Here is a 22838-nt window from a genome sequence, read left to right on the forward strand (position 1 = left end):
GATTCGTTACCATTAAACGTGAAATGCCGTATGAACAAAAATAATTCGGGACATTATTATTTTATCAACTCAAAATATATATATATTTTTTAAATTATTCCAAATTTTTTTGAGTTCCGACGAGTGAGGAACTTTTTTCTCTGCATCCGGAATGCTTTCAGGTCGTCAAAGTTGGTTTTCCCACCCGAGAACATAAACAAATATCAAAAACATGAATCATTATTGTAAAAAATCGTCGTACACGAATTTTTCGAACATGATTTTTCCTAAAATATTGGGAATTATATTATTTTCGACTGAAAAAATGTAATCTTGGAAGTTAAATCTCTGATTCAAGCTGTTGATTGTGTTGTTGAGTGACTTCATAGAATGCGGCCCCGCGAATTTCAAGCATTAAGGTTTTAATGAGGTAAAAAGCATATTCTCTGTATCCCTTACTTACCCTTTGCATTAATCTTATGAATAGATCCCAGACTTTTACTTTTGACCTGTGGTCATATTTGTCATTATCATTAATTACAGCCTAAAATAATAGTTGAAATGGATATAAAGAATGAATAAATAGATACACAAAACTGTACAATAAAAAAAACATTTTCCTAAAACTCCATCTGTACTTTTAAATACTAAATAATAGAATTGTTTCTTTGCGACTTTCTGTATCGGGTATGTATCTAATGTATATACTTCTCTCTGTCGACAAACGCACATAGCAGAAACAGGCTGTTTTATAATACTATAGAAGATCTTGATAAATAATTAATATTTAATTTACATGTTTAGTTTATATTTTTTTGTTTTTTATTATTTTTCATAAATTTTGTTTTATTTATGTAAGGTAGTTCCCAAGAAAATAAATATGCAGGAATGCAATACTTTATCACCTGAAAGGCTTGCTTCTGGTACATGCGAAACGGCGAAACAAATAATTGGATTCGTGGACATTTAAAAATAAATTCCCAAAATTTCTAGATTTTCTTGCAATTTTCCGCTAACTCACTATTCAATTGAGAGTAAGAGAGGACTAAGACTTTAATGCAGACTAAATTCATATTATTTAAATAAATTTAAATAAATAAAAAACTTAGTCGTTGATTTTATAAACTATATGGGTGTTTTTCCAAAATGAAATTCCTTGAATTTTTCAAGTTTTCCAGTTGAGTGATAAAATAATTCCCTGACCACATTAGTACTTTTAAAGAGCTTTGAAACGAAAATTTTACAAATAATAATAATGGGGTTTAACCTCCGTTTCTCTGACATATACGCCTATAACAGAGGCCACCCCCATCATTATTTGTTAATCTTTATTTAACTACATTCATATTTACAATTACATTTTATGACGTGGGTGGAGTCGGTCACTTCGTTCTTATCCAAGCGACGACTATTTGAACAACTTTACCGCTCCTATTATTAATAATTGTTCACACTGTCGGTGCCTGGATTCGAACCCGCAACCTAAGTCTAAGTAGACAAACAGTCAAAGACTAATGTCTTAGACCGCTCAGCCTCTTAGGCTCTCTGAAAAAAAAAGGAAAAATGAAAAAATTTAATACTAAAGGTGATTCAAGATATTACGATCACATACACCATTTTTATACCATGTATATATGAAATATATCAAAGTATACCTAGTTTAGTCCCAAGTTTGTAACGCTTAAAAATATTGATGCTACGAACAAAATTTTGGTATTGGTAATCACCTACTTAGAGTTCATTTCCGGTTGTCCGTCTGTCTGTCAGTTTGTCACCTCGATAAGTGAAAAAAACGAAAAACGAAAAACGATATCAATATTTAAAGCATTCTCAGGAAGTAAAAAGTGAGGTCGTGTTCGTAAATGAGCTACAAAGGTCAATTGGGTCTTGGATCCATAGGACCCATCTTGTAAGCCGTAAGAGATGCAACAAAATTTTAAATGTATAAAATGTTCTTTATAGAAAAATAAACAACTTTTGTATGAAACATTTTTTCGCCAACATCATTATTTACCCGTGAGGGTGCAAATTAGGACAAAGCTTTGGTGTCCATTTCCTTCAAAACTACAAAAGATGGAGAGTTGAAAATTTGCAGATAGCTTCAACTAGTGGTATTGTGAAACATTCTCGAAAAACGAAAAAAAAATCCTAAAAAATAATTTCAAAAACTTTCCAGTTCTTCCAGTAATTTCGCCACCATAGTTAAGGTAGTTTTCAAGAACATAAGATTTATTACGATAATCTCAAAATAATTTATATTATATATAATAAATAAAAATATAATTAACAACTCGACTCCTGCAGAATTCAAATTCAATTCGCAGTGAATTTAATTTTCGTAATTAGTCGGCAGGATAAGCTTTAAAATGAGGGGGTAAATCATGGAATATGTGATAAACGAATAAGGGAATAAGGAAGATGTCGGAACCGGCAGAAAACAAGGTAGAGAAATAATACATAAGATTTTGAGATTATCGTAAAAAATTTTATATAAAAATATATAAAACAGATTAACACTATATTTTAATTTCAATAAATTCGTAAGAAAAGTGGGTTTACGATCAAACTACCATAACACAGATGATCAAGCGTGCCATTGTTTACTGTACATAGAGGTCTTATGGCTTGTTTTCTTAAGTAAACTTGCATATATTTCTGTGACATACGTCAAAACATTTATCGCACCCATCTGTTTAAAAATAGTGAATCTAAATTAAAAGTTTCATAAAAAAATTACACAAAAATCTTCTAAATCTTTAAATTATGGAATAAATGAATTCAAATTAAAGGTGAGTTTTAAATAACAAAAAAAAATTATTTTTAAGAACCATGTCTTAACCTTACTTTTCACTAACGCCGAATTTCTATATTTCCCAGTTAAAATGAATTCATCCACATCTTTCTACACATATTTATCAGACGTTCAGGCAGAAGCAGGGACATGCCTCGAAAAAAATCGTACATTAATATTCATCAGCACGTATGAAGGTATCCCGGAAACATTGCTGCTCAATTTTATCGGATGGCTCATCTTGGTACTTTTATTCACTGTACTGCGGAAAAAAGCATGGGACTATGGACGATTAGCTTTAGTTCAAGTCCAAGAACGTTGGACTCAATTATTTTATGGTACTACTGAAGAAGTGGGAGCGAGACGTGATAGTCAAGATAATGCTTCAATTGATTCCGTTTTGAAAATGGATCAAGGGTGTTTTGCGTGGATTATGGCTGTGTTTAACATCACTGAAGATCGTTTACGTTCGAAATGTGGTCCAGATGCGTTGCATTACATCTCATTTCAAAAACATCTGTTACTGTTAACGACTATATTTACGGTGGTTGCATTATCAATAATTCTACCGATTAATTTCATGGGAGTGCTTCAAGGGGATGAAACTACTTTTGGACATACAACAATCAGCAATTTGGATACAGGTAACCCTTTATTATGGGTGCACATAGTTCTTGCATTCTTATACATACCGATTACGCTATATGTAATGAGTAGATGTTCGGGGCGAGTCCCCGATGCCGAAGCTATGGGTAAAACGATTATGGTTACAAATATCGCATATGCACATCGAAATCAATCCGATATTTTTCATTATTTCCGATTAGTTTTCAAAAATATAACTTTTCGAAATGTAGAATTGGCGTACGATGTTGATAAATTAACAAAATTGGTTGACGATTTACAGCGGGTTTCAAATGCTCGCCTTCAAGCAGAAGCTCATTTTAAACGGACTAATGAGCGATTAAAGGTTGTGCCTAGCGGTTGTTTTTTATGCCCTTTCTCGAAAGAAGATGCTATTGAGTATTATATGCGAGAAGAATGTCGGTTGTTAAATGAAGTCGATCAAGAACGTTCCCGTGCCCTAGCAAGACCATTAGGTATTGCTTTCGTAACAGTGGGTAGTGCAGAAGCCGCTGACTATATTGTGCGTAAATTTCAACCAGGAACATTACGAAATTGGGTTGTAAGTCATGCTCCAGCCTCATCGGATATTTTCTGGGAAAATTTAAGTGTTAAAACCGAATTTTGGTACTTGAAGGCCACCATTATTAACTTACTCCTTTTCATACTGCTATTCTTTCTAACAACTCCCGCAATTATCGTCAATAATATCGATTCGATATATATTATTCATAAAAATATTTTCGATAAAGTGAGTCCTTTGATTTCGGAATTCTTACCAACACTTTTATTGTGTACAGTTGCAGCCCTTTTACCGGTTATTGTTACATATTCCGATAAATGGTTGGCATATTGGACACGTTCCCAACAGAATTATAACATTATGCAAAAAACGTTCTTTTTTCTCTTATTCATGGTCCTAATTCTCCCTTCTTTGGGATTAACGAGTATCCAAACTTTTGTTGAATGGTCTCTTGAACCTCGAAATCAATCAATTCGTTGGGAATGTGTATTTTTACCCGATAAAGGTGCTTTCTTCGTCAATTACGTTATAACTTCTGGCTTAATTGGAACCGCTTTGGAGTTGATACGTTTCCCCGAATTATTCATGTATGGTTGGTGTATGTTCCAAGCAAAATCATCTGCTGAAATTGTTAACATTCGTAAAGCAATTCTACTAGAATTTCCCTTCGGAGTCCATTACGCATGGACCTTGCTTGTATTTACAATCGTAACGACCTACAGTTTAATATGCCCCCTAATCACCCCCTTTGGTTTAATGTACTTTAGTTTAAAACATTTTGTGGATCGGTATAATTTATATTTTGCCTATGGACCATCAAACATGATGAGTCATGGATCAAATCACATTCACACGAGTGCGATTTATTTGATCCGAATATCGCTAGCGTTGTTACTTGCAATTATGGCTGGATTTACAACGCTCCGCGGTGGTATGGATACGATGGCCTATGTGACAATCATTGGATTAATTATAAGCGTATTTGGATTATTCTGTTTTGTAAAACCGTGTAAATCGTGTACTCGTGTCCAAACCGTAGAGTTCCCAGAAAATGAGATCAATGACGATGATATAGAAACAGATTATGTTGCTCCAGTTTTACAACCGAATCACTTTTTCGATGATAACGAGGCTGTTAATTTACCGTGTACGCAGAATTATGGAACTTCAGTGCCCCAAAATCAGGAAGATTTAAATAGTGAACTAATTACTAATGTTACACTGTAAATAAGTTCTCAAAAATAACCTCCACATAACCGTTTTTTTTATGTCCGACATTTTGTTTTTCATTTGTTTTGCTTAGTTTACAAATTGTGAAAAAACACAATTAAATTTAAGTTTTTATTATAGTCTAGTCTTGCTTAATTGTAAATTATAGTCTTGTTACTGCAGTGTTATTCACCTCTATCTCGGCCCCCTTTTAAATTTGAATTATTCAATGAGTTAATCAGCTAATTTAACGGCTCTGTTCAGAGGAGAAAGCCGCTATGAAACTTTGGTATAATTTACAACAAGTGAAATCGTTTACCCTACGAAAACTTCGTTGTATATTTATAAACAGTAATGCCACCTTAGTTCATTCATCAGATGTGCCCTTAACACTTGCACAACGACTTTGTCTCCTGAACGCAGCCAAATGTATACAACTGAAATTAAGTTCACTAAATTCCATGTTTTTTAATTTACTACGCTCAAATTTCTAAGATTGTGATCATTTTTTACGAAAAAAATTAACTGTAAAATATATATTTATATTTATAATATTTGTATTATTCCAGTCGAATTAAGGTACGAGTTCAGAGTGACTCTTGACGCTAGCTTTTAGCGTCAATTTGATCACATTGTGTAATTTCAATCATAGTGCCATCTAGGTAAAAAGCAGTGTCAAATGTGAGCGTCAAGCGTCAAGTTGACTTATCTATTTGAATCAACAACAATCCATAGTTTTATTAACATAATATCGTTATTTATTATATTTTATAAATAATTATTAAATAATATATAATAAGTTCAACTGTCTGTTTGAAGTATTTTAAAACTGCTTCAAAATATCGATTTAATTCAGTTCGATATAACATTTTTAGCTTCAAGTAAATGATACCAGTGTTAATTAATTGAAGCTCAAATATTTTCAGTTTTATCCCTGCTTTTTATCTAGATGGCACTCTGATCGAAATTATACCATCTGATCAAATTTGACGCTAAAAGTTAGCATCAAGCGTCACCATGAAATCGCACCTTTTTATTTACAGTAGAGTACATTTACGTTAAAATTTTTTAAATTCTCAGATATGAAGCTACGTCCGAACTTATTATAACTTATTACTCTTGCCTATCCGTAAAATAATAAACCGGAAATAATTCAAAGCAGGTTAAACTCCCAGTAATATAGTGATGATCGATCTGGAAAAGTCAGGATATTTTGGTATAGGTCAGAGAAAATGATAAAAATACTGAGTTTCTACAATTGAATTTTGAAGACCTCAGACTTCATCGATGTCTTGGAATGTAGTAAATATTCTGCATCAATTTTATCTACAAAATCTCCGGTTTTGGCCTGATTTGTCAGATTATTTCGTTCATAAAGCGTTATATCCAGTAAATAAGGAGTATATTCGCATTTTCACTCAAAAATTTCTTTTAATTATTTAATTCGCAAAAATACTGCTTAAATTATTATAAAATTCAAAATTTTTTGTTACTAAAATTAAAAAGATACAAAACAAAAATTTGAAGAAAAAAAAAGTGAAAACAAACAATTAATTGAGTTAATTGTTGAAATACCATGTATAAAAAATGTTGAATATCAGGGCTTGCATTATTTTTTTATAAATTAGAAAAGTTTTAAAAACTAACAAAATTATTGCGGCCTTTCGGCAACCATTTATTTGCTTTTTGAAAATTTTCGAAAGTATTTTCTAGAATTTTTTTTCGTTTTATAAGAGAGAATGTTTTACAGGACACCAAAGTTTTGCCCTAATTTGCACCCTCGCGGATAAACGACGTTTACGAAAAAATGTTTCAAACAAATCTTTTTTATTTTTTTATAAGGAACATTTTTTACATCTAAATTTTTGTTCTATCTCTAACGGTTTACAAGATGGGTCCTACGGATCCAAAATCCAATTGACATATGTTGCTCATTTATGAAATTAGTCTCACTTTTACATTCTGAGCTAGCTATAAAAATCTCAACTTGATATCTCATTTCGTTTTTGAGTTATCATTATCCTTTCATATAGACAGGCGGACGGACAGCCGGAAATCGACTAATTAGGTGATTTTATGAACACCTATACCAAAAATTTGTTCGTAGCATCAATATTTCTAGGAGTTACAAACTTGGGAATAAATTTAGTATATCTTGATATATACATGGTATAAAAACACAAGGCACAGAATTTTTTGTATTTTTCGGATAGGAAAATTTTAAATTATTTTACTACAGTCAGGGAATTTTAACTATCATCATTGAAAATTTAAGGAATTTCAAATGTTCAGTTCGATCGTCACTCTGCAATACTCATCAAAATCAATCTCGTACATCTGGGCTACAAGTTTTTTAACAGCCTGAAAAGTTTTCCTCGCCTGTATATTAGTCGCTCAACACAATATGCGAAAGTTGTCGAATGTTCTTCGATTTGATTCGTACCCAACATTATATCATGCCATTTCAATGAAACCCTAAGTTTCCAAGCCGCTGAAAACGTAAATTTGGACGTAGTTTATTTAATATGAAGATCTGTCTGTATAATATAGGTCTTTGTCCTGATGTCGATTTCAATGTATATCTTTTGTAAAAATTTGAAAATTACGAGAATAGATTGCAAGATCTAAAAAATTAAATAATTATTTCTATCATTTTCTTGCAAAACAACTTTTGATATGTGGTCTCTTTGGCAATCGTAAGCTATGATGTCACCATGTGTTATTTTCGTCTCTTTCTATTTGTACATTTAAATCCTTCATATTTTCGTAGTTTTTGATGTTATCCAGAAATGGATTTCACACGATGTTTTGGTTCGATAATAAACGTCGATTAACGCAATAAAAAAATTTTAGGACCAAGGCCTGATTCTGAGATAATGTGGCTAAAGTGATTAAAACATTGCGACAAATTTTCTAGTGGAGATAAATCACTATTGTTTTAAAGCAACCGCAGCTACTGAATTTATTTTGAAGTCTAGAAACAGCGCCGGCTGGAGAGTAATTCACACCCTTTGTGAATACTCAAGTGCGCCTCACTTCCCCAAGTTTACCACGTAAAATGAACCTTTCTTGCTTTTTGGATTTCTTCAAGATAAATTCAACACATTACCTATGAAATCGCCATGTTTGATTCTAACAGTTGCATGTTGGGATCAAATATGATTCAAAAATAAAATATAAACTGAAAAGAGAGAAACATTGACTTTACATTATTGGCTCAAAAATAGAACCATTTCGAAGAACTTGAAACTTGTTTCAGTCTTCAGTCCTGAAACTGAATATTTACCGTAAGTATTAATTTTGATATGAAGGTACCCGAAAAATATTAATTTACCACTACCGTCCAAAAACTGCTCACCCCTGATCTATAAAATTATTTAAGGTAGTACGGGTAAAATATAAGAAATAAACCTAGAACAATTAGCCTTTTATTATATTAAAGATAAGCATCTAAATAATGTTTTTTTCAAGTTTGAGGATGCCTTATCGACTTTTTTAATGAAATATTGAAAATCATAAATCTTAGTTTTTACATTGACTCAATTAGATTCCGTGCGTTATTCTTTATACAAGACCAAAATTATCATTTTTCCAAAAAACTGTGTTCACATAATAATGCACCAGAAAAAAAGTTTATAGAATTTATATATATAAAAAAAAAATACATGTTATCGACCATTATCAAAAAATATTAACAATTAATCATAATTCACATTGTAATTTTCATATGTTTCATTATGAGTACGATAACTTTAAAACTCATTAACAAATGTCGTTGACATCGGTTGACAAGTTTAATTAATATGTCACAAAAAATTGTTTTTATAAAATAGACAATCGACTCCGAAAATTTTAAAGAATCATAACTCGTCGCTTTAAACCTTTGTAACGTTGCCAAATTTATTATTTTCATCATGATACAGAAGATTTCTAGAGTATAATATGTCGATAATATAGAAATTATAACTACAATAACTAATAAAATGACTGGTCAAAATACTATTTATTATTTTTGTAATAGAATTTTATGTATTATTAATTGTTATAAAATCAGTTTAATTATTATGGTATTGTGACGACCCATACTACCTTAAGAAATATTTTGGAATACTTTCTCACTTCGCTAGGATTTAGTAAAATTACGAAATTGATTATAATTCTCGAATATTTTTATTTAAAAAAAAAATAAAATAGCTCAAAAATTCATTGAATAAACAAATTTAAAATTTCTTAAATCAAAAAAACTTTTCCAAAAAAAAAAAATATCAAATTTCAGTTCCTGTAAATGTAAGAAAAATCTGTTAATTGTTTTTTGTTACTATTGTAAATAAGATTTTTTTCCGTAAGGGCACAAATTCTTTACTGAAATCATAATTATCCAAAACGAGTGTATGGCCTAATTTCAAACACGTTTTGAATAATTTTGCTGTTGAAAATTATCAATTTATCAGGTAAATTTAAATATTTTCACAGTTCGAAATAGGAGTGTTAATTTTAATAATACAATATTTTCATAATAATTAGAAATAACACTTACTTGATAATTTGATAACTCTGTTAAGCTACAACCACAGACTACAAAAACAGATCCAGACACAAACTCAAAATTTATATTGCAAGATTGCGATTGACCTGGAAATATCAGAGAATTTTGAGATTCTGTATCCTCTAGTTTAATCTGACAAGTTAGCTTAAAGTATAATTAAACTAAATACCTAAACAGAAAAAATAATACATCTTCGAAATTTTCCAAAGTTGTTTATTAGGTTGTAAATAAAAAAAAGTCGACCTTTCAGGGATACGCCTAATCCCCTTTTTTGGGGGTTTTAATAAATTTTTTTACAAATTTCAAAAAAACTGTGTGTCAATAAAAAAAAGTTCAACTTTAAAGTTCTAGCTGATTTAATTGTAAAAGTCGGAGAATATTTATATTTTGAGCCATGTTTACTCAAAAATATATTAATAGCATATATTTGATATCTATTTCTAATGGTTTAGCTAGAAATTTCATCTAAATGATTCGCTGTAATCAAAGGCTAGCCATCAGATTCAAAACTGATATTAATAAGCCATGTTTAACAAAGTTTATTTTGTATTTCTCTCTCTCTAATATTTGACTGTAAATGGCGGACAGATCGGAGTCTGGTTATGGTTACTACATATTTGTAATTGATGTGTTCGTTGAATTTTCTCTCAAATATATATGTCACTGTAATAATGTAATTTCCGTTAGATTTTAAACCAATTAGTAAAATTATAAATTTGACTTTCATAAAAAGAATCAAAAATCACCCCAACCAATGCCACTCGACCCAGACTAACTAAACATAACGCAACCAGTTTACAATCTGATATCTGTTTCTTCTCTTTCTCATACTGTGACTAAAAATGGCGACTAAATTTCGTCTAAAACAGTAAATATAATCGAATTCGTAACACAAGATTTGGCTGGTTAAAATACATAGTAATAGAAACTTTGACTAAAAATTCATATGACGTTTAGATTTGATTTCATTTGAATGTTTCGACTTTCCATTTTTGTTTCTAGACCTGTTATTGTAGATTGTGACATTAACACATATCCTACCTTGTTCAAAACATTTTAAACAGACTTTATGGAATGCTTATCAAATTTTCTACATGTTGAAGATTTATAACGATTAATCGTGTATTTAAAGTTTTATGACAGTCAAAACTCTTTAAATGATTGAAAAATTTAATAGAATTTGAAATAACTGTAAAATAAACAGAAGAATTGATAGCAATCTTTGTTCATGAATTTTTATTAAGGGGAGTTTCATCAAAATTCACGCATTAAAAATAAACACGCAACACTTTTTGTTTCGTTAAAAATATATATAATATTGTCTGGCATATAGCTTCGTTATTCTTGGTCCTTTAGGGCTCATTTTGAAAATGTTATATGTGTTTGTATTTGTAGTCTTATACATAGTCTTTCATATGATGTGGCGGTAGCACCATGAAAGTACATCTGATCTGTGTTTGCTGTCGCGCGACCGGATGCATAGATTTATGGAAATTAATATCTAAAAATATTAACGATCCTTAAATTTTATTAAAATTAATTTTGTGTTTTGTTATCTACATATTATGATTAATTGTTGGAAACTTTTATTCAAACGATTTATTCTTAATTGTAAAATTGTTAACCATTTCATTCTTGAGATATAATTACTCAAAGTTATTTAATTTTATTGTTGAACAGAAACAATTATATTTAGAGTATAAGTAATTGAAGAGAGATGTCTATTATCATACAGACTTTAATACGATAATACAGAAGATTGACTACGAGAATACCTCGCGTTTGTACATTAGAGTTAAAAAGAATACTTTATTTGACTATGTATGTATACTAAGCATGTGTACTATAGTACACAACATTTTTACATAAAGTACGAAAACAACAGCCTTAAAAAGAACCCAATGGGATCAAGGATAACAAAGTTACATGAATGCAAATATCGTGTATTTTTAACGAAACAAAACAGTATCGCGTTTTTATTTTTACGGAGTATATTTGACTGAATAAAACTTGCACGATATCGAGCAAAAGATATTTCCGTTACGTCCACAAAAATCACTTAATACGTGTTTTGGTATTAAATTATATACAAATAGATATATTTTTTAAAATTATTAGCTTTATTTTGGGTCCTAATTAGGATAGTAAAAATAAATTTGGTGAAATGTGAACAAAAAAAATAATTTTTTTATATTTTTTTATAAATCGAGAAATAAAATAAAAGTATTGGCGGGTTTTGTACAGGAAATTAAAAATATAATATTGCGATTAAAATCATCTGAGTCATATCAAAGGGTCCAAATTTTTTTGAAAAAAAATTTGAAAGTAGTAGAAAAATTTTGATGAAAGTATTTTTAACATAATAGTATTCATTGTTAATTAAATAGAAATGTCGTTCGAAAATATTCTGGGAGGATTTGAGGGGGAAGTCGATGCAAATTCAGTTTCTTAATCTGGTAGATATCGGTGGATGACTAATGGTAATTGTCACTTGTTTCGGCCTTAAATTCGGTGACAATTGCTACTCTTTACAGTGTTGTTTCATTATCGTCTTGCAAAATTAACGAGTTGTTACATAATTCAGGACGAATTTATCATTCAAACACGATCAGATAGTCCTCTTTTATTCGCTTGTTTCTCCAAAGCTGATTCATGATGGATCACACCACGTATATCGAAAAAAAATTGTCCATCTTCAATGCTTTTTTGACTCAATCTCCGATCAAAATTGCTACTCTATTCGATTCCGATTGTGCATTTTCATTCTAGTAAATCTACGAACTGTTGCTCCAGAATTCTGATCAACACGGCCAATTCGTTCTGGAAACGATTGTGAGATTATTGATAATTCTTTGAATACTTTGTGTCACTTCGTAAACACTTAGTTTTGGGCGTATTTTGTCCGAAGAAGGTAAAAATCACTAACTTTTGGCCTAAGTGAGGGAAAATTAAGAATTGTTGGTCTAAGGTGGAGCAAAATTAGATAATTACGGTATTAGGCACATTCGTCCAGATCCAGGGTTGGGTAGCACACCCTTTCATCCTCTCAGTATGTTCATATACGTATTTTTAGGTATTTTTATTAGGAGTAAAATTAAAATAAGGACAGAGGTACCAAATTACATATTCTTAGCACTTTTCTATAATATATAAATCGTTAAAAATTAATAGTGAAAACTTGCCTTCAAAGTTTTTCACATGTGCACGTAAAATAAAAAAAAAACATTTTTTCTTTCGAAATTTTCGAACGATATTTCTCTGTTAAATTAACAATTTTCTAGGTATATATGATTTTAACAAAATATTTGTTTTTTGAGATATACTTACTTAAGTTGTTTTTCTGTTTTTGTAAAATATGTTTTTTGTTTAGATATAAATTATTTTTAATATATAAAATAGTTTTTCATATTATAAATTATTAATAATTTTCTTTTCAAAATGAAAATTAATATATTGTATATTTATGTATTCATATTGTGATATTAAATAAAATCAATATTTATTTATTGCGTTTTTGTTTTACAAGGTTTAGAACAGGCTCTGAATGGGGTTGAGTGTGCAAGAATCAATTGACAAAATGTGGTACTCATATTTTGCACACTCAACCCCATCCAGCGCCTGTTCTAGTTTTCAAATGAAGCCTCCTACGATATCTTGACAAAATATAAGTCTTCTGTGAACTATAGTATCGCCATCTGTGAGAGAATTAACTAGCTATCAGAAAGCTTAATCGGTGATATAGGTATCAAGAAATGTTCTTATATACTGTAGGAAATGAAGCATTTAAGGTTGCAATTCTATGGGACAATATGACTTCTTATGAGACCCGGCTTAGAATGTTCGTATGACTGTGTACAGGGCCCGATCTAGCTATTTTACGGCTCCGGGCAAAAATAATATTTGCCGCCCTTTACATAGCACATACAGGGCGTTTTAAGTAGACATATGCTTGAAATTCGACAAATAAATTTAATCGAGGAAAATTCTTCAAACGAAAAATATTAGTTTCAAAGGAGCGCATCTTATACCGGCATCGAATTCGATCTAAGTTTTGAGATTCAATTAAAACCTCACTCTGATTCATAATTGACAAACATCAGATGAACGCTTTAAATTAGAAAGTGGTTCTTTATAAATACACAAACATTTTTTGTTTGGACAGTAATTGATAGCAAAAATCTAGCTCTTTGTGCGCTTTGTTCATTCAATTTGAACTAAAATGGCTTTTTTAGAAAAACAATTCATACTCCAATTCGCATTTGGCCGATTTTCCGGTGCTGTGTGTCGTGCGTATCAGCTTTTTTCAAGACTAGATTTGCGCTAGCCCACAACCTCAGCATAAATATTAATGTAGTAGACGCATGATGAAACCATCAAAAAATCGGTTTTTCGCACCTTATCTATTTTTCTAAAATAACTTCTCCTACGTTAGAAAAGTAAAATTCTACTGAATTCAAAATTTCAGTTATCGGATGAGTTTAGTATAAAATTAGAATCAATGAAGCTACCTACAAATTTTCAACCAACCATCTTTCATAGTTTTTGAGAAAAAGGGAACTAAATTTTTGCTCTAATTTAGACTCTCACGGGGAAAAAAAGTCATTTACGAAAAAATGTTTCAAACATAAGTTGTTTACTTTTTTATATGAAACAATTTTACAGTTAAATTTTAGTTCATCCTTTTGCGGTTTACAAGACCCAATGGACCCATGTTGCCAATTTACGAACTCAAACTCATTTTTTGGGTCCGGATCACAATATTAAAAAAAATTCAAAGTCCACGGTTCTTACCATTATAAATCCGAATTCCAGTATTTATGACCCCCCGAAATTTAACTCTAGATCCACGCCGGTTTTCGGGTAAATTAATGATAAAATAGGTCTAATTTTAAAATTAAAATAAATTTTCGCGTTTTATCTCCTATATTTTTACATGCACCTACAATTCATACTTTTCCCATTCTCCATAAAGCAGCTTGCCCCCCTCTTTGCCATCGGCTGACGACGCCCTTGGTCTTAAATCGAAGTTACTAAAATAGATGGTTAAAATAATCAAAAGAAAAACTAAACTTGTTTTTAGAAATTATTTAATGAAAAAAAAAATACATGAAAATTGTAAATTGTATTATGCAGACGTACAAATAAGATATAATTTTGAAAATGTTTTTTCCATCCTTAGCTGGATATTTTTAATCCATTCGTGTTTTTAATATCTTTTTAGTTACTTTATCCTTTTCACTGCAAAAGAAAAAATATATATTTTATTATTTCGAATCTCAAAATAAAATCAAACATCACTTAGAAAGGAAAACATTTTCTATCATGAGTTTATTATTGTTTTCTTGTGTCACTTTGTTATTAGCCCGCCAGCACTCGTGTTATGAGCATTTTGCTCACGCTCGATTTAAAACATAAATAAGTTTTATGTTTAAGATGGTATATGTGATTGAAACTTTGCCATAACTCTTCATTTAATTTTATCTATTTTCGAATTACGAATTTTTCAGATTTTTTCAATTTACAGTTTTAAAAAATTTAATTTTTTCAAGGCCTTTAGAAATTAAGACAATTTCTCTTATCACGAGAGAAGGTTTAAGCAAAAAAATAATAACTTCGAAAATTTTCAGGCCTAGTCGTGTACTTTTGATAGTTTAATATAAGTATTACTCAATAAATTGAATAACTTGTAACAGAAATATGGTAAAATGAGTTAAAATTAATTTAATTATTTATATTATTTCTCTGCTCTAATATTTTCCCTCCCAAACATCATTCAATAATCACTAGGCCATTAAAATGTACATTTGGGGTTGCGTTTGTCAGAGGACGCAAGTTTAATTCAAGTTTGTGGGATTGTAGCCCTTGGCCTCCGGCCACTATGTTGGAAAAACTGCACAAATGATTTTTATGGTTTATCTAACAAACTATAGACTTCACAAAAAAATTATTATAACATTTTTTGTTGCAAATAAAATTATCTAGTAAATTGGATCGGTAACTTTAATCGTAGTGTTCATCTTCAAAATCATTTTCCTTAATTAATTTTGTGTTTTTTTGTTACTGCAAGTGTCCCCAGAACAATGCAGAACATTTGAGGACTGCTTTCCGACATCTGCAGAATATTATAATTAAAAGCTCAGGGGGGGTACGGGAGGTTTTGAGCTTTGTACTAGCATCAATATGTTTCCAATTTTTTTTCCAGTCCTAGTCTTCTGGTCGTTGTAATTACCGAGCCCCGACTGGACCTGATGGTAGACACGGAAGCTGTGGAGTTGGGATGTATCTTGTGTTGGAGTAAGTGAAGATAAATTAAATAAACTCTTTGTCACTGACTTGGCGAATCGTTTTAACCTTAAGCTGTCAAGCGAATTATCATCATTACTATCCCTATACATTATAAATGTAAAAGTAAGGATGCCTGTTTGTTTGTTTGTTACGCTTTCACGCAAAAACTAGCTAATGGATTTGAATGAAACTGTAGAACAATATAGCTCATCCGTCAGAATAACACATGATCTATAATTTAAAAAGATTATATATTTAAAAAAAATTAAATATATTATAACATTTTACTGCTACGCTTATGAGCATCACTTTAACCATAAGTTAAAAGACTTCTGTAAAAATTTAAAATAGTAAATGTAAAACAGTTCATGGCCATCTTTTCTGAAATACTTAATAAATTATAACTATTAACACAAATTGAAAACTGTGCATATATTTTAGTTGTGAAAAACAATCCCTTCGAGTGTTATAGAAGGGAGATAAATGAGATCAAGAGAGGTGGAGGCTTAAAAGCTGTGGTCTTTACTTTTAAGCCCAGTGAAGCGGGTGAGTATCAAGCTAGTCACCATATAAAGAGATGAAAAAACGTTCACCAATGACAGTGAGCAAAGCAGGGTCAACTGTCTTGTTGAAGAACAACGCGGATACACTTTCTAACTCTAGATGTTTCCCCAGAGTTTTCAGAAGTTCACCCACATTGTAAACGGCTGAAATGGTGTCACATCCAGAAAAAGTATGGAGAAACTGCAAATCTGCAATGACGTCTCCGTACATAAAACCTGACGGACAATATAATTGTTCTGCTGCACGTCCTTTTTCTGGTTTTTTGTAAAATAATCAGGAAAAAAGTTATAAGAACCAATAGAAATTTTGTTCTCAATTTTCTCCTATAACTTTGTTATTTTTGGTTCTACGACTAAAACTTACTCGACCGAAGTTCTAGAGAATTTTATTTGCAACAAAAAATGTTCTGATATTTTTTTGTGAGGCCTATAGTTTGTCAGATAAATCATAAAAATCATTTGTACCCATTTTCCAAGATGGCGGCCGGGGCCGATATTTAAAAATTAAAATTGCAACCTCTGACAAAATACGCACGCTTATACCAAAAAAATCTAATATTTTAATGGCCTACACGTAATCAAACTATTTTTAATTAGCTAATGCATTAAAAAATAAATTTATATAAAATTATTTAGAGTTATGATTTACAAAGTTGAAGAATATTTAACAGGCGAAATATTTCACGCATATGCAGAACGTGTGAGAAAATCTTTCATCACCCAAATAAAGATTATCGAACGATTTACGAAAATGCTGGCGGGTTAAAATACGCTATTTGATCTTATGATTTCTAAATATCTATATTTTTTATTTCAAATTACTTAGAAAAACAATTTCCAATGCCAGTTATTGAGTGTCAAATGGTCACCCTATTATTCAATAAACAAGAAGTTTCGGCTAAATATCATTCAGGCCGCTAGTTGAATGTTTTAGTAAAAAGGCTAGATGGTTAATTGATCGGCTAATTAAACCAGTTGGCTACGACATACACATGGTGTCTTTTTTAAGTTGGCATATGTTTGAAATACGAAAAATAAGTTTTATGGATAAAAACATTTGAAGCGAAAAATGTTGGGTGTATAGGCGCTCATCTTATGCACACATTAAACTTGACCAAATTTTTAAGCTCAATGAAAAGCTTACTCTACTCCGTAACTGGTAATCGATAGATGAACACTTGATAGAAAGTTGTTATTAATTAAAAAAGTAACATTTTAGGTTTGAAACATTTTTCCGTAAACCGAACAGTTTTGTATCAAAATTGTTATTTCGTATAACTGTTTCTGCGAAATCTAGACACTCTTTTAGACAAAAATTATACAATAAATCCAATAAAAGTGTTTTGTTTTTCTATAAAGAACATCATTTTTGTTCAAACTGAATGAACAAACGCACAAAATGCTAGATTTTTGATATTAATTACTGCTTAAATTATTCGGTTTACAAAAAAGTGTTTCGAACAAAAAATGTTTGCGTATTTATAAAAAACAACTTTCTAATTTAAAGCGTTCATCTAATGTTTGCCAGTTATGGCTCAGAGTGAGGTTTTAATTGAACCTGAAAACTAAGATCGAATTCGATGCCGGTATAAGATGTGTGCCTTTGAAACTAACATTTTTCGTTTGAAGCTTTTATCTCGATTAATTTTATTCATTAAATTTCAAGCATATGTCAATTTAAAAAAGCATCCTTTATATATAGTTTACAATTTCGAATACTTACATGATATATACGACTGCACCCCAACCAGAAGATGCATCACGATCAAATGCATTAATTAAGGCTTGAGAGATCGTTTCGAATAAATCTTCAGGTTCTAGATCAGGTTCCCATACAGATTCACACATACCATACAACTGAGCGGAACATGTACCACCCACAACAAAATCTTCTGGTTCATTACGACATCCAATAAGATCCATGTTACAAACGTATGGTTCGAATGTGCGTGGCATTAAACCGGCAATTATTGGTTCTACAAAATATGGTCCAAATCGTTTCTCGTATAACATGTTTGAAACTAAACTACTAAATACTTTTGGTGTGATTTTACGACTTTCTCGTAATTCATATAAGTTTGTTCTGCAAAGAAAATGAAAATTTGGTTAGTAAATGCATATTGTAATTAGATTTTTTATATTAATGTGAAAATGAGGTATGATATAACTTAGGGACTCTTATTTACAGTATTAGAATTCAGTAGAAAAAATCTGCAATTTTGTAACACAGAAATATTCATTCATCCTGTTAATCGACGAGTACTTCGAGGAATTGAATCGCCTGGCACTGAATAACACAGACAGATTGATCTGGATACCGTGCCACTCTGGCGTTAAGAGGAATGAAGCAGCGAACTAGCACGAGAGGGGTCGTCTCAAACGTCCCTTTCACTTGAGCTTGTCATTCCTATAGCAAGAAGCTCCGCAACTAACTGAATCAAGTAATGGCTAGGACAAGCCATTGATTATTGGGACTGGGAATGTGATAGGTCAAATTGTATATAGCCACAGCTAGGCCATTTGACTCTGCTCGCCTGAAACTTACTAGAGTAAAATTGAGAAAGGAGGCGGAACTCTTGACAAGACACTGTCGATTGAACTATCACCTTCATACCATATAGATATCTGATAATACCAATTCTAGAGCCTGTATGGAAGACAAAGAAACATCACCGCATGTTATCTTGTATATGGCGTCTGGCCTCGACATAATTTTATAGCTTCATCTGCTTAAAATAGCATCTCTTACTCGAAGACGTCTCACCTTCAGGTCTCAGATTGAACTTCCACCTTCATAATATGGGGATCTTTGATGATTTCAATGGTAGAGCCTGCATGGAGGACGACGGAACCGCCATATATGTTATTTGTACCTGCAGAGCGTCAGGTTTAGAATGTTGAGACCGAAATCTTGGGTCCAGCAATTTTTAGAGAAATCCCGACGTTGAAGCTGTGGGCCTTCTGATAGCGTTTGGCCTCGGCAGAATTCTATAGAATTATCTGTTTAAAATAGCGTCTCTTAACCGAAGACGCCTTCGAGTGATAGGCTGTTCTGAAAGATGGCATCGAGAACCTTCTCTCACCTCTTTTGTTTTATTATTATTATCCTCTTAATCGACAGTTAAAACCTTACAGGCTAACCTGTGTGAGCACAAACGAATAACAGGCTCGTATATATGACAATAGGTCGTTTTCAACACCCCTGTCACCGCAGTCTTTAAATTCCATAGCATAATGCTGCATGATGTCTCAAACAAAAGAGTGATCATTAAAATTTCACGGGAAGGTATGTTTCGAAATGAATTCAGCATACAAAAATGCTGTCAGGTGATTAGTAAACCCTTATGTTAATGACAAAAAGAACAAATTTATCAGAGTAACGAGGCATTCAAGTACTTGCATATAGTTTTTATTATGTAAACAGTTAAATTCTGTTAAGTAGTGAAGTGAAGGTATCCGGGTACCTCACCACCTTACTATGGGGATAAAAAATTGTTTTAGCTTCTTCAAAACATTAAAAACAATGGTTTACAAAAAGTTACGAGCTCTCGGAAACTACGGCTATTTAAAATGCGGAAAATATACTTTTTCTTTTAATTGAAAATGCAAAAGGTACCTAGGTGACTAATCACTCACATAAGGGTTAATAATTTCCTAAGTTGAATTAAATTTAAGATGATGTTATAGACACTTTCGTGTTGTTTAGCGTGAGTTTTACGTTAACATAATTTGGAGTAGATGATTAGCGTGAGCAAAATTTTTTTAGATTTTCTGAGAATCAGTGAATGAACGTAATTACAGGGAAAAACTATTGATTTTTCCTCATAAAACTTAGATAAAGTGGCTGTGTATCCTTTTCGGTAATTTTAAAACAAACGTAATTTTATCATTTTACACTCCTTAAATGATGATTTACATTTATGAACTTTAGTAGGAAATGAGTTTTCAGTACTAATTTTAGGAAATGGTTTCAGGGATTGACTAGGTGTTGGCTTCGATGGAATTTTTCATCATATAAAGAACATAAACAGAATACTATTTGAAAGTATTATTTAAAATAAAAAAAAATAAAACTTTACCTGAATTTTAGTCGTTCTGCTACTGTTTGAATATCAGTAGCTAAACCCGGTAAACCTAAATACAAGTGTGGTCCAACTGGGAAAATTTTATCAAAATCTAATGCAATTGTAGCACTTTGAACACCATATCGACGATCACAGGCAATTGCTACACAATTTTTACCTTTCATTGCCACCAAGGCTCCACCATTGTAATCGAAAATCGACTGAAAAACAAAAAACAATTAGGTATTGAGAAAAAAACCGCTTCGTCATTTCAATAAAAATTTTAATTTTTGTGAATTAATTTTTTTTTGAAAATTAATTATTTATATATATAAAATATATATTTACGTACCATGATTAAAATTTATTTTTCTTTTAAATTATCCAAACAAGAATACGGTATTTATTTTTCAACAAATTTAATGATACAATTGAGGTTAGATTTACCATTCAATTTTGCTGACAGATGCTTTGAATGTGCAAAGAATATTACTTTTCATCGAACTGCGCAATGTATACATATCCTAAAATTAGGTATGTTCTACGTTTCAATCAACAAAACAAAAAACAATAATTTTCTACGCTATGTTGATAGAAAATTATCATAAAATTTTATTTTACTTTCATTTGAAAGTGAAATAATAAAATAAAAATTGAAAAATATGTAACGTAAAATATGTGTGAGAGAATTGTGAACGCCGTTTGTACTAAAATGGCTCGTTATTCGTTCTTCAAACTTCAATTCAATTCTAGCCACAACACAATCAAGCTAGGATTAACTCACTTTGAGGTCATTTTTTTTATTACCGGGTTCTCTTTACTTATAATATATGTTTATCTAAAAGAAAACTATGTCGAAATAGACATTTTGTCTCATTTGTCTACAAGTTGTTACTGAGTTAATCTCGAATAGTATAGTTAGCAGGGTTACCAAGTGGAAGAATTGGAATATTGGATACAAAACCAGAATAATTTGCTTATCTTCTGTATCCAGCTCGTACTCTAGATTGCTTCGTATGATTGGATACAAAAATAAAAATTCAAATGTCAAGTAAACATTGTGTTAAAAAATTTTACCATCAAAGGAATAAATTTTTTTTTTGAGGCTAGACTGTTCGTTTATAATTTGTGACTATTAACAAAACCTAAATATTTATATGATAAGATGTGACTCAACGGAATAAAAGAAGGTTGGATTTACTGACAGCCCTGGTCGTTGATTTGCTCGGGTTTTGGCTACCTCATGACTGTAGGGTTGAGAAGACTTTGCGAATAGTTCGGTTGATGGCGAGTACAATTTGTTTGTCGATCGACATTTACATCGAACACTTAATAATTGGACAGATGAAATATTATAATCAGCCTCTATGACGCTTTTAACAATACGCTAAGCGCAAGTGCCTTCGACATTAATTCGGACAATCAATAATAAGTTAGACAAAGGTACAAGATATTTGTTATTCATTTTATTATATTAGTTTTTTGACATACTGTCCGAAAAAAAGTAATCATTTAAATGAAAAGGTCTGTTAGTTATTGATAATTATTTCTAAATGTGTAGTCATATCTCACTAATCCGGCACTATTAGAAAAGCAGAGGGTGCTGGCACTGGCACGGAAATAATCTTTTTAGTATTTTTATTTATTTATAAAATTCGATTGCCGGAGGGTATCGGATTATTGGACTTATCGGTCCATTGAAATGCCGAATTAGTGAGATTACTTTCATCATACTACACACTAGGTTCGTTTATGCTTAAATTTTTCAAATGTTATTATTTTGTATCTTTTAAAGATTATAAAAATAAACGTTTTAAGGTACGATTTCATGATGACGCTTGAAGCTAGCGTCAAGCGTCACGAATAAGGACCAGTGAATTATTAACTCCAGTAAGATTACTGAATGGTCTAATTGACCTGAGCTTTTGATAGGTACAGAATCATAAACTCATTCGTTGATGCGTCATACTATTTTAAATTTTGACATCTACACAAACCTAAAAGATATCCTTTTATATGGCTTATCATCTTTTGTTTTACGTAATTGAACGAGGCGGTTATTTTAAATAATTTTTGTAAGATATATGATAAATCATTTTATAAGATAAAAAATAATGAACAAATGATTCAGAAATTTTTTTTATTTTGGATATCAATTTTTATTAACATTACTTATTTGATTTTTAAGGTAATAAATAATAATATTATTACTGATAAATGACATAATAGAATGCACTTATTTAAAAAATATATG

The 22838-nt window shown here is 31.0% G+C and overlaps 2 protein-coding genes across 2 annotated transcripts; one reads left to right on the forward strand and one right to left on the reverse strand.

Annotated features, from left to right (window-relative positions):
* Positions 1–2627: 2627 nt before the first annotated feature.
* LOC123302333 (calcium permeable stress-gated cation channel 1) lies at positions 2628–5620 on the forward strand. Its single transcript, XM_044885221.1, has 2 exons — positions 2628–2768; positions 2857–5620. The coding sequence occupies exon 2, from the start codon at positions 2862–2864 to the stop codon at positions 5142–5144; it is 2283 nt and encodes a 760-aa protein (XP_044741156.1). The 5' UTR covers positions 2628–2768; positions 2857–2861; the 3' UTR covers positions 5145–5620.
* Positions 5621–14759: 9139 nt separating this feature from the next.
* LOC123302395 (proteasome subunit beta type-3) lies at positions 14760–21072 on the reverse strand. Its single transcript, XM_044885319.1, has 4 exons — positions 20937–21072; positions 20600–20805; positions 18244–18603; positions 14760–14910 (listed from the first exon to the last, which is right to left on the reverse strand). Exons 1-4 carry the CDS (start codon positions 20937–20939, stop codon positions 14862–14864), a joined length of 618 nt encoding a protein of 205 aa, XP_044741254.1. The 5' UTR covers positions 20940–21072; the 3' UTR covers positions 14760–14861.
* Positions 21073–22838: the final 1766 nt, after the last annotated feature.

This window comes from Chrysoperla carnea, chromosome X (assembly GCF_905475395.1).
Source record: "Chrysoperla carnea chromosome X, inChrCarn1.1, whole genome shotgun sequence".
Classification (NCBI taxonomy): Eukaryota; Metazoa; Arthropoda; class Insecta; order Neuroptera; family Chrysopidae; genus Chrysoperla; species Chrysoperla carnea.